Source organism: Xyrauchen texanus, chromosome 40 (genome assembly GCF_025860055.1).
Source record: "Xyrauchen texanus isolate HMW12.3.18 chromosome 40, RBS_HiC_50CHRs, whole genome shotgun sequence".
Lineage (NCBI taxonomy): Eukaryota > Metazoa > Chordata > Actinopteri > Cypriniformes > Catostomidae > Xyrauchen > Xyrauchen texanus.
The window spans coordinates 33,655,031-33,668,311 of NC_068315.1; the positions used below are offsets into that span (position 1 = coordinate 33,655,031).

A 13,281-nucleotide genomic window follows, 5' to 3' on the forward strand; every position below is an offset into this window, starting at 1 on the left:
TGCAGACCATTTACCATTAGGCAGGTGGTTTAAAAAAATTATATATATATATATATATAATATATATATATAATATATATATATATATATATATATATACACACACACTGTATATACTGTATATAGCATATATTATAATATGTGTATGTGTGTGTTGTTAGGTGGGCTGAAAAGCTGGATGCTCTAACAACCACAGCCACTCAGGACCCAGAGGGGTTTTTGGGTCACCCTGTCAATGCCTTTAAACTGATGAAGAGACTCAACAAAGAGTGGAGTGAAGTTGAAGACCTTGTTCTCAAAGACATGTCTGATGGTTAGTATTACTATATTGCAACACCATAACAATAGCATTGTGTGAAATCATGTGCATCAAAGTCTATTGATTAAACAATTGCAATTGATGCACATATGTATTTAAAAATAATGACTACAAGTTGACGGCATGTCAATTATTAAAGTATAGTTCTCAGGACTTTCAGTTAAAGCACTTTGGCTCTCTAGCCACATCTGTGATTAAAAACTAAAATTGCAAGTAACATTTTACATCATTTGTGTGGTTTGGCACTGCACTTCTACATGGATGAATCTCATGGTTTGAGGTTACCAGGAAATTGCCTGTCTGTGATCATCACTCGAACATGTTCATCTACAGAGCCGGAGTCATGACGTCCTATTTTCACGATGATATTATTGTATTCAAAGAACATTTTGTAACTGAAATATTACTTGCTTGAGGAAGACAAACAACACTCTTATTTACATATTTTTATATAATTATTCAAGTATTTTATCCACCACACACTACTTTTAGTATTGTACTACACATCTCAAATTTAAGAGATTAAACTTGTGATATGGCTAAAATGATTTCAATTTGTGGCACTTTATTTTTATATACAATCTATGGCCTGCGGACAATGCATGTAAACTGTATTACTACAATAGTAGGTGTATGCACTGCACACAATACAACTAAACTAAAAACACAAAAAGTGGATTTAATAATGATGGGGATTAAATATACAGTACTTATTGTGCAGAAATATGCAATAAAACAATTACAATAATAAACTGTTTCCTTAATTGTTTCTTTGGCTGTAAATTCATAATAGAAATATGGTTACACACTAAACAGATTACATACTGTGTAATATGAAATTGGTGCATTATGAATAACTTGAGATTGGCATACCAATCCCAGGAATCTGCCTTGTAGTACCATGTACTTTTAATGTAATGTAAACAGACTATCTGCTAAAAGGGCAATGGAAAGTGACAGCAGCTTGCATTTCTGTAACTAGGGTAAAAGAAATGAGAAAACAGACACACTTCTGGAAACTTGAAGCTACAGTAATATTATAAAATACTCAGAAGTCATGAATATAAGTGAACATGTTTGTAACAAGGTTAAAAATGGGAAAGGAGGCAGCGGGAAAAAATAATATTTTAATGAAACAAAAAAACACAACACAAACGCACACACGGCAGCTGCATGTGGCTCTCTATCTCGAACTGCTGCATCACTGCACTTATCCATATCCTCAACTGATTATTCCAATTGGGGGCCGGGTGTGCATAGTCATGGCCCGGCCCCGGCCTCCTCCTCCTCACATTGTTACAGTAACTTCACTGGAAATCATAGCCTATTAAACGCATAGTAAACACAATATCCCTTGAGTTATGTTCAATGCTGCAAATTAGCTGCTAGCTAAAAGCCTGTATACAGAGATTATACAGGTGAAACTTGAAAAATTAGAATATCGTGCAAAAGTTCATTAATTTCAGTAATTCAACTTAAAAGGTGAAACTAATATATTATATAGACTCATTACAAGCAAAGTAAGATATTTCAAGCCTTTATTTGATATAATTTTGATGATTATGGCTTACAGCTTATGAAAACCCCAAATTCAGAATCTCAGAAAATTAGAATATTGTGAAAAGGTTCAGTATTGTAGGCTCAAAGTGTCACACTCTAATCAGCTAAACACCTGCAAAGGGTTCCTGAGCCTTTAAATGGTCTCTCAGTCTGGTTAAGTTGAATTCACAATCATGGGGAAGACTGCTGACCTGACAGTTGTGCAGAAAACCGTCATTGACACCCTCCACAAGGAGGGAAAGCCTCAAAAGGTAATTGCAAAAGAAGTTGGATGTTCTCAAAGTGCTGTATCAAAGCACATTAATAGAAAGTTAAGTGGAAGGGAAAAGTGTGGAAGAAAAAGGTGCACAATCAGCAGGGATGACCGTAGCCTGGAGAGGATTGTCAGGAAAAGGCCATTCAAATGTGTGGGGAGCTTCACAAGGAGTGGACTGAGGCTGGAGTTACTGCATCAAGAGCCACCACACACAGACGGGTCCTGGACATGGGCTTCAAATGTCAAACGTCTTACCTGGGCTAAAGAAAAAAGAACTGGTCTGTTGCTCAGTGGTCCAAAGTCCTCTTTTCTGATGAGAGCAAATTTTGCATCTCATTTGGAAACCAAGGTCCCAGAGTCTGGAGGAAGAATGGAGAGGCACACAATCCAAGATGCTTGAAGTCCAGTGTGAAGTTTCCACAGTCTGTGTTGGTTTGGGGAGCCATGTCATCGGCTGGTGTTGGTCCACTGTGCTTTATTAAGTCCAGAATCAACGCAGCCGTCTACCGGGACAATTTAGAGCACTTCATGCTTCCTTCAGCAGACAAGCTTTATGGAGATGCTGACTTCATTTTCCAGCAGGACTTGGCACCTGCCCACACTGCCAAAAGTACCAAAACCTGGTTCAATGACCATGGTATTACTGTGCTTGATTGGCCAGCAAACTCGCCTGACCTGAACCCCATAGAGAATCTATGGGGCATTGCCAAGAGAAAGATGAGAGACATGAGACCAAACAATGCAGAAGAGCTGAAGGCCGCTATTGAAGCATCTTGGTCTTCCATAACAGCTCAGCAGTGCCACAGGCTGATAGCATCCATGCCACGTCGCATCGAGGCAGTAATTAATGCAAAAGGGGCCCAAACCAAGTACTGAGTACATATGCATGATTATACTTTTCAGAGGGCCGACATTTCTGTATTTAAAATCCTTTTTTTATTGATTTCATGTAATATTCTAATTTTCTGAGATTCTGAATTTGGGGTTTTCATAAGCTGTAAGCCATAATCATAAAAATTATATCAAATAAAGGCTTGAAATATCTTACTTTGCTTGTAATGAGTCTATATTATATATTAGTTTCACCTTTTAAGTTGAATTACTGAAATTAATGAACTTTTGCACGATATTCTAATTTTTCGAGTTTCACCTGTATGCTGCTTAAAACTCAACACTTTTGTAGCAACAATATTCTGTATTGTCCCTGTCAAATAAAAAAATGAAATAAAGCATGACAACCAGTAGAAGCTTCAACAGCCCTATCAGAAAACAAATCCAAGCATTACAGCTAAACAACTTTGCCAAACAATTAAAAGTTCAACATCCATCCAGATACTGCTGTTAACATGTTATTTCTCCTCCACACTTTTCACCTCGGCATAAGGTGCTTATACACTATAGAATACGGTGCTTATATACTATTGAATACTGCACATCGTGCCGTATGTTGTGCAGTGAGAAGAACGGTGATGGTGGTTAAGTGAAACCTACCTGTGGACTAAATAAAGAGAATTAACTAAATAAACATAGTGTTTATTTTGAATAACACTGGTAGCAGAGGACGGTTCAAGTATAACAGCCAGTTATAAAGTTCCGCCGGATCCCTTGGAAATCTCCCTGATGGGGAGCCAATGGGAACATTGATCATGGGAGAAGGAGGAGGAGGGAAGTTTTCTCCTCTCTGTTGGCAATCTAAGGAAATTTTGCGTGTGGTGAGGAGTACTCTGGCAGGGCAAACTCTGGCCCTGTCAGATGGAATAGATAATGCTGTTTTATAAAATGACTATAAAATTTTATAAAAAATAAAATTGACTTAACTTATCCATTTTTGTTTGAAAACATTTTTGAAAACAGTTTTCTAACATCATTGTTTTCAAAAGAAAATGTTTTGAAACTGGGCAGTTTCAGTTCAGTAAAAAGAAGTTCTAGTGTGGATGAGAAATCAACGCATTTATGTTCTGTGGTTGTGGCCTCAGAAATATGTCATATTGCGTAAGTAAAATGTGTTTTAAAAGGTGTTTAATGCTGACTTTAGGAAGTTCTTCTCAAAACAAGGAACAGATATGATACATATTTATTTACATTTTTCTCTAGGCTTCATCTCAAATTTGACCATTCAGCGTCAGTATTTCCCTAATGATGAGGACCAGACGGGTGCGGCCAAAGCTCTCCTCCGACTACAGGATACTTACAAACTGGACACACAGACCATCTCCTCTGGAGACCTGCCTGGTAAGATGAGATCTAGATACTTTACAGCAATGGTTTTGGTCATAAGGGGGTTCTAAGGAGGTGCATGGCAAATTTTGTTTGGGTTATTAATCTTTCATTATTTTGATATTTTCAGTTTAAGTCTACTTTTCAAACACTAGTTGGAATTTATGAAGTTTTAATTTTATTTTATTGACCTCCTTATCAAGATGCTTTGGGACAGTATTTATAGTGAAAAAATGCAAAATTTATAAATGTGAATTGAGTTAAAAATGTTTCTCTTTAGGTTTATACAGTTAATCTAGCATACTACTATACTGGGATGAAAAAAGGTACGAGAAAATTCTCAGTTGTAGTTAATAAAAGTATATAGTTTCTTTCGATTTTAGTTCAATGACCATATTAAAGACAGTTATTTCATATTGCAAACAGCATCTGGTCTATGTCAATGTTTTAAAACTCTTGCTTTACAAGTTCACTATGTCTATATGTCTATGTACAGTATATGTTTTAGCTCTACCCTCTGTGTGAATGTTGACTTACAGGCCTCACGACAGGCTTGCCATTTAAGAGCACTCTGACAGTAGAGGATTGTTATGAGTTGGGAAAAATTGCCTACTCTGAAGCAGACTACTACCACACAGAGCTGTGGATGGAACAGGCTCTCAAACAACTGAATGAGGAAGAAGAATCCAGCATCAAGATTGTGACAGTGCTGGACTACCTCAGCTACTCAGTGTACCAGCAAGGGGAGCTGGAGAGAGCTCTTGACTATACCATGAGACTGCTTACTATGGGTTAGTTTGTTGAGCTCCCAACCACTAAATGAATTGTTAGCCTACCTGTTGTTTCTGAGCCATCTCTGATTGGTTCATATAGAGACAATTTACTGTACAAATGGTTCCATACATGTTGGAAAGGTTTAGCTAAAGCACTCATCTCTGCTATATAGATCCTGAGCACCAGAGGGCCCTTGGGAACTTGAAGTACTTTGACTATCAGCTCGCCAAACAGAAGAAGGCTGAGAGAGAGCAGAGCGCTAAAGAGGAGAGCAAGAATAAGCAACAGAAGGACTCTGAGAGAAAAGAATATCTGCCTGAGAAAAGGAAGTATGAGCAGCTGTGCAGAGGAGAGGGACTCAGAATGGTAAATATGTTAATACTGCAATAGTTGCATAAGAGTAAATCTGTACTGGAATTTCAAGCTGCACATTGAGCATGAATTAGGCCCTGTTTAAAATTTCAACAGGGAGCAACAGAACACTTACAAATGGGAGAAATACCCAGATAAAAATTAGCATGCCATAAGCCCTTGGAGAGAGGAGCGGTCATAATGATAGTGGGTGGGGTTTGTGTGATGTCAATCTGTGAATGCAGATATGATGGCTAGATTGTGTTTAGATTACATTGATATCTGATCAAAAAGCGTGCCCAATTACCTCGGCTTCAGGACAAGCAGATCTGAACTCATTCCGGTCACAAACGCGTTTACACTCTTTTAAATGCGTATATGGACAACATCCTGATACAGGTTGCATGTTAATGCCAAGTGTAAACACAACCCTTATTTTGTCCATCTGTACTTTTAAAAAAAGCATCTAAATGAATTTTACCTTTAAAATATACAGTATGTAACTACTTTTAACTTTTTCATGCTTTTTAGGTATAGGCAATTTTTTCCACTTTAGAAATCCAAAAGTCCACCTATACCTTTTCTCTTTTCAAAACCTATTTAAAATCACACACACACACACACACACACACAAACACACAAAATATATCTTTAATGTTATCATATTTCCATAAATGTTCCCTAACATTAATCACTAAGCAGATCTTCAATTAATTTGCATTGTTATTTCCATCATAATACATAAATGAATGTTGTCTGATAATGACCGTTTTATGAATCATCATGTGGGGTGACTGACAAGAAAAGTCTTTGAGACTTTTATTTTTGAAAATTGTTCAAGGACCAGAAGTAACATCATACAGCAGCATTCAAAAGACAACTGGATACATGTTGAAGGCCATTACCACCATTGTTGATGTGTTGTTGGCAAAATTGCCTTAAAAATATTGGGCCTACTGAAAATTGTGTTTTATCAAAAAATCCTTAATTTTATTATACATTTCATAATGACCTTGTGTGAGGTGGCCAATTCTTTTGCCTGTATATTTGGCTAAATTCTAAATTCTTTAAAAAATTACTAAATGTTTTGTGGTTCCACTATTGCTGAACATTGTCTAAGATGGAACGATGTCCTGGTTTCTATACTTTCTACTCTAACTTAAATATTGACATATATATATATATATTAGGGCTGTCGATTTAATGTGTTAATTCAGTGCGATTAATTTGACAAAAAAATAACGCGTAAAAAAAACGCAAACGCAATTAATCGCACCTTAATAAGGAAGATTCCTGAGAAATGCAAGCTTGTAGTACCACCTGTTTACTCCAGAGGGCAGTAAGTGAAATTTCAGCTGGATGAGCAAGCACAGTTTATACAGTGAATAAAACTCTTCAGTAGGAAGAACAATGCAAACATATGTTACATTCTTGCATTTAAAACACTTGAAGGAGCGCAAATGCGAACTAAGGGATCTCAAGATGTGTTTAAAGATTGAGTATTAAACTGTATTTAACATGGAAACAGTGAACTAAAAATTGTATGTTTATGATGCGACGCATCCGAGACGCTACACAAGCATGTCTGACGCAGGTGTAGATTGACGGGCTCTTAAACAAGCCCTCATAATAAATCTCCAACTGATTGACAAATTCACTTGTGAAATGGATTGCTGTGAACTGTATGCCATTGATTGACTTATGATCAATAATATGGTAGTAAACAATACATTGTATTCTAAAGCCGCTTTTTGTATTGTCTTATCAATGATTAACTCTTCTGCTACAAGAATGTAATGCATTTTAATTATCTGAATATTTTTTATTTTATATATATATATATATATATATATATATATATATATATATATATATATATATATATATATATATATATATATATATATAATTTTTTAATATTTAAAGATAACTGTGTATATATATATATATATATATATATATATATATATATATATATATATATAGATATAAAAATGTATAATCTTTATATATTGAATTATTGTTATATGAGGGGCTTTCTCAGCAAATATTTGTATATGCGATTAATCGCAATTAATTAATCGGGACACCATGTAATTAATTCGATTTAAAATTGTAATTGATTGACAGCCCTAATATACATATATACACACACAGACATACATTTGTAGTAAGAAGTTTACATATACTTAAGTCATTAAAACACGTTTTTTAACCACACCTTTGCTATAATATTAGCAAAGTTTCATTTTGGCAAGTAGTTTAGGACATTTGCTTTGTGCATGACATGAATAATTTTCAACAGTTGTTTACAGACAGATTGTTTCACTTTTAATCAACTATATCACAATTCCAGTGGGTCAGAAGTTTACATACACTAAGTTAACTGTGCCTTTAAGCAGCTTGGAAAATTCCAGAAAATTATGTCAAGCCTTTAGGCAATTAGCCAATTAGCTTCTGAAAGGCTTATTTAGTCAATTGGCGGTGTACCTGTGGATTTATTTTAAGGCCTACCTTCAATCTCAGTGCCTCTTTGCTCGACATCATGGGAAAATCAAAAGAAATCAGCAAAATAATTGTGAACCTCCACTATTCTGGTTCATCCTTAGGAGCAATTTCTGAATGCCTGAAGTTACCACATTCAAATTCAAACAATAATACGCAAGTATAAACACATGGGACACCGCAGCCGTCATACCGTTCAGGAAGGAGACGCATTCTGTCTCCTAGAGATGAATGTTGTTTGGTGCGAAAAGTGTAAATTAATCCCTGAACAACAGCAAAGGACCTTGTGAGAATGCTGGATGAAACAGGTAGACAAGTATCTTTATCCACAGTAAAACAAGATTTATATCAACATAACATGAAAGGCTGCTCAACCAGGAAGAATCCACTGCCCCAAAACTGCCATAAAAAAGCCAGACTACAGTTTTTATGTGCACATGGGTACAAAGATCTTTCTATTTGGAGAAATGTCCTCTGGTCATTTTGATGAAACAAAAATTTAACTGTTTGGCCATAATGACCATTGTTATGTTTGGAGTAAAAAGGAACGAAGAAGAACACCATCCCAAATGTAAAGCGTGGGGGTGCTTTGCTGCAGGAGAGACTGGTGCACTTCACAAAATAGATAGCATCATTAGGAAGGAAAATTATGTGGATTTGTTGAAGCAACATCTCAATCATCAGCCAGGAAGTTAAAGCTCAGTCGCAAATGAGTCTTCCAAATGGACAATGACCCCAAGCATACCTCCAAAATTTGGAAAAATGGCATAAGGAGTGCAAAGTCAAGATATTGGAGTGGCCCTGACCTCATTCCGATGGAAAATATGTGGACAGAACTAAAAAAGCATGTGCGAGCCAGGAGACCTACAAACCTGACTCGGTTACACCAGTTCTGTCTGGAGGAATGGGCCAAAAGTCCAGCAACTTATTGTGAGTGTTGTGGAAGACTACCCAAAATGTTTGACTCAAGTTAAACAATATAAAGGCAATGCTACCAAAAACTATCAAAGTGTATGTCAATTTCTGACCCACTGTGAATGTGATGAAAAATATAAAAGCTGAAATAAATAATTCTCTCTACTATTATTCTGACATTTAGCTGCCGTCGCCAGTATTGCCATGGCAATACTACTTTTATTTTAAGTATTTCTCAGCAATCCTACTTCTCTTCCTTTGTACAGCATATACAGATATATTATACGCCTTGTGATTTCGTCAAGTTAAATAATACAAGTAGGCCATATATAGCCTACATAAATAGTATAGATAGATAGATAGTATAAATAATAATATTAATCTAAATACTATAATATTAATACTTGTAATATAGCTTATACAATTTTCTAAATATATTTACATTTATGCATTTGGCAGACGCTTTTATCCAAAGCGACTTACAGTGCACTTATTACAGGGACAATCCCCCTGGAGCAAACTGGAGTTAAGTGCCTTGCTCAAGGACACAATGGTGGTGGCTGTGGGTATCGAACCAACGACCTTCTGATTAACAGTTGTGTGCATTAGCCCACTACGCCACCACCACTCATAAATATTACTTTATTATCGTTATTTAATATATGTTATTATCTTTCAGTAAACATCATAACTTATTTAGAAACAAGGCCCCTTGTTTTAGGATTTCATCTGATAACATGTTCATATTAACATGCATTTTGTCTAGTATACATTTGTGAGCATTGACAGTTAAAGGGATTGTTCACCCAAAATGAAAAAATTCTGTCATCACTTCACATTTTCATGTTTTTGCAAACCAATGACATTTTTTTTTTCTTATATGGAATTCAAAAGAAGATGTTAGACGGAACGTTAGTCTCAGTATTCACTTTTATTGTATGAATATGTATTGCCTTCTTTTGTGCTACACAGATGAGAGAAATTAATATGGGAACAACATGAAGTTGAGTAATGGTGACAGAAATCTTTCTAACTACGTTTACATTTTTGTTAAAGGGATAGTTCACCCATAAATTTAAATTATCTCATCATTTACTCACCCTCATGCCATCCCAGATGTGTATGATGCTCTTTCTTCAGCAGAACACAAGCTCTGTAGGTCCATTCAATGCAAGTGAATGATGTTCAGACATTTGTAGCTCCAAAAATCACATAAAGAAAAACATTAAATAATCCATATTACTCCAGTGTTTAAATTCATATCATCAGAAGTGAAATAATAGGTGTGGGTGAAAAACAGGTTAATATTTAATCCTGTTTTACTCTAAATCTACACTTTAACTTTCACTTTCAGATGTGAAAGTGAAACTGAACATGCACCACATGTGACTTTGTATAAAAGTGAAAGTGGAGAGTTAGAGTTAAAAGAAAATGTACTTTAATTTTAATCTTTTTCTCACCCACACCTATTATATTGCTTCTGAAGATACTAGGGATTAGGGGTGTCAAGTAACGAATTACAAATACACTTGTTACTGTAATTAACTACTTTCCCAATAACTGTACTTTTTAAGTAGTTTAAATATTGTATACTTTTTCTTGAGTACATTTTAAGTGCTGTAACTGTACTTTTACTGCGCTAATTTCCCACTGTCTGTGTTCGCTACTTCCCTGTACTGATTTTATTTTTATCTATCATCATGATTGGCTAGGTGCAGTCTCGTGACTCCCATCCAATCAAATCACACATAAAAAAACTTGAACGGTAGCTGCAGATCTGACGCCATCTGTTATGGATGTGGAGAATGCCTCAAGCACTGAACATAACCGGCCGCACCTGGAAGGGCTTTTCGCAGTGAAAAAGGCCAATTGCTTGATCATGTCATGTGAGTTTAACTTGCTCAAGCCAGATATCAGCATTAATCCTGCCTCTAATTTGAAGAAACATATCGAGGTAAATTTACTATTTCTGCTTACTTGATTCTATGTGTCTATAATGTAGCCTGTAATTTAAGTGATCTATCTGTCACTGAGATTATTGGGCTGCTCTGAGAGATTAATGCAATGTTATCAATAGGGCTGGGCAATAAAATTATCTAGATGTTTATCGGAAAAAATAGAGATGTCCTCGATCAAACTTTTTAGTAGTTTTCTATATTTAGCCTATGTTATACATCTATACAACAATAACTCTCTCAGTTGGCATTAAGGGAAATTTAGACCCTACACTTAAACTGATTTTAATTATAAGGGGGTTACGATGGGCAAGGAGGAGGCGAGAACCAGCTTGTCAATATAAATAATATTTTAATTAAACTCAAACCAAAAGCACAAACATAAACACACTCATGACGGACATGCCTGTAATTCTTTCTCTCTCGAACCGCCTTTATCCCTCGCGCACCCCATCAGGCCGATTGGGGACCGGGCGTGTGACATTCTAGCCCGGCCCCGCCCCCCTCCGCTCCACACTCCAGGCTGGGGTGCCACCGGCATGACCTACACCCCCCTCTTTCCCTGGGGAGGGGCGTGCTTTGCGCCCAGTCAGGTCGTCCCCGCCTTCCTCGACCTGAGAGGAGACAGGAGGGGAAAACAACAACAAAAAAACACTAAATCGGCGAGAGAAAAAGGCCAACACGGTGCGAAAGTGAGAGAGAGAGAGAAAAACTCACTCACCGGTTCTCTGATGTACCGTCGCGTGGTCCTAGAACACTATGCCACACTCTCCGGCGGACGACAGCCGCTCCTCTCCGGGTGAACTCCTCCGCCCCTGGCAGCGGCTCCATCGCTCCAGGAGGTCGGGGAATCCAGTCCCCACTCGCCCCGCGGACGGCGGCCGTTCCCCGCATCCGGGTGGTCGGGCTGGCTACTCCGTCACCCGGCAGATGGTAGCGGTGCTCCCCTGGGTAGACTGTAGTGTCGAGGACTCTGCGACGGGCATCCCTCCTCCTTCCCGGGTTTCAGCACCAATGTTAGGGGGTTACGATGGGCAAGGAGGAGGTGAGAACCGGCTTATCGATATAATAATATTTTAATTAAACTCAAACCAAAAGCACAAACATAAACACACACGACGGACATGCCCGTAATTGTCTCTCTCTTGAACCGTCATCACCGGCCGCCTTTATCCCTTGCGCGCCCCATCAGGCCGATTGGGGACCGGGCGTGCAACATTCTAGCCCCCCTCCGCTTCACATTAATATAATTGTTTCATACATACATGGCTGTGGCTCAGTTGGTAGAGCGGGTTGGCCACTAATCGCAGGGTTGGTGGCCCACATGACTCCACATGCCGAAGTGTCTTTGGGCAAGACACTGAACCCCAAGTTGCTCCCACAGGGTGTCCGCGGGGTTTTAAAAAGTGATAAATCAAAAGTGTCAAATTTAAGGCCATTAAAAGTGTTAAATGTGGTCTCAGAGGTATTATTTTTTCCAAATTAGGTATTATTTTTTTCAGACTATCAGGTGTCCTAATTCTGATTGAAATTATATCTACGTTCGCGTTATTTCGTTTAAATATGGGCTTTAGCATATCTCCGCACATAATCAAAGATCTTTCGTCTCCGTCTCAACTTATGTTTGACGCTGACGTCATATTCAGTGGTCGTTCGGCATCATCTCAGAACACTGCGCGCTCAACAGAAGTGGCTGGCGTACGTTTTATTTAAGACTTGCTTCAAGGCATATCGTCAACGACTGGACAACCATCGTCGTCTTCATGGGCAAATGCAAGTTTTCTGGTAGCTGGGTGAACGACCCAGCGTTTAAGGACTGGCTCAGGCCTGTAGTAGGGAATAACAGGCAGGCTTATTGTTCGGTGTGTAAAAAAAACATCAATGTCAACTGGATGGGAGCTAACGCACTTCGGTCGCATATGCAATCCACTAAACATAAAAATGGAATGCGTTCTCGGAGAGAGCAGTTAATTCTACCAATCTCAGCTGTCTGTGCGGCTGCACCTCCACCACCACCACCACCGCAAATTAGTGCCACTGTTGGCCTACTGGCCAACGCTACGGCTCCAGCAACGTCTGACCTCCGGGTGGCCATGGGCGCCACACCAACACTGCGCGCGGAGGCTCTGTGGTGTCTGAACACTGCAGTTAAACACCACTCATTGAACTCCAATGAAGGAATTTCGGAGCTGTTTAAAGAAATGTTTCCCGACTCTGACATCACGAAGTCATTCACGTGTGGTAAAGACAAAACCGGGTACATCATCGGATTTGGATTAGCATCGTTCTTCAAAAAACAGCTTGTTGATGGCATCAACAAGGCTGGGCCATTCGTGTTGATGTTTGATGAGAGCCTCAATCAGGCGTCAAAGAAAAAACAGCTTGACATCCATGTTCGATACTGGGAGGATGACCGTGTCCAATCCAGA

The 13,281-nt window shown here is 38.1% G+C and overlaps 1 protein-coding gene across 3 annotated transcripts in view; it reads left to right on the top strand.

Moving 5' to 3' along the window:
* The window catches only part of p4ha1a (prolyl 4-hydroxylase, alpha polypeptide I a), a 130,949-nt gene that overhangs the window by 61,344 nt on the left and 56,324 nt on the right, over positions 1 to 13,281 (top strand). For all 3 annotated transcript variants that reach the window (XM_052113074.1, XM_052113072.1, XM_052113073.1), the window contains exons 4-7: positions 162 to 313; positions 4,230 to 4,367; positions 4,892 to 5,143; positions 5,299 to 5,492. In XM_052113074.1, coding sequence (XP_051969034.1) covers positions 162 to 313; positions 4,230 to 4,367; positions 4,892 to 5,143; positions 5,299 to 5,492 — 736 coding nt within the window. The remainder of the gene's footprint in view (positions 1 to 161; positions 314 to 4,229; positions 4,368 to 4,891; positions 5,144 to 5,298; positions 5,493 to 13,281) is intronic.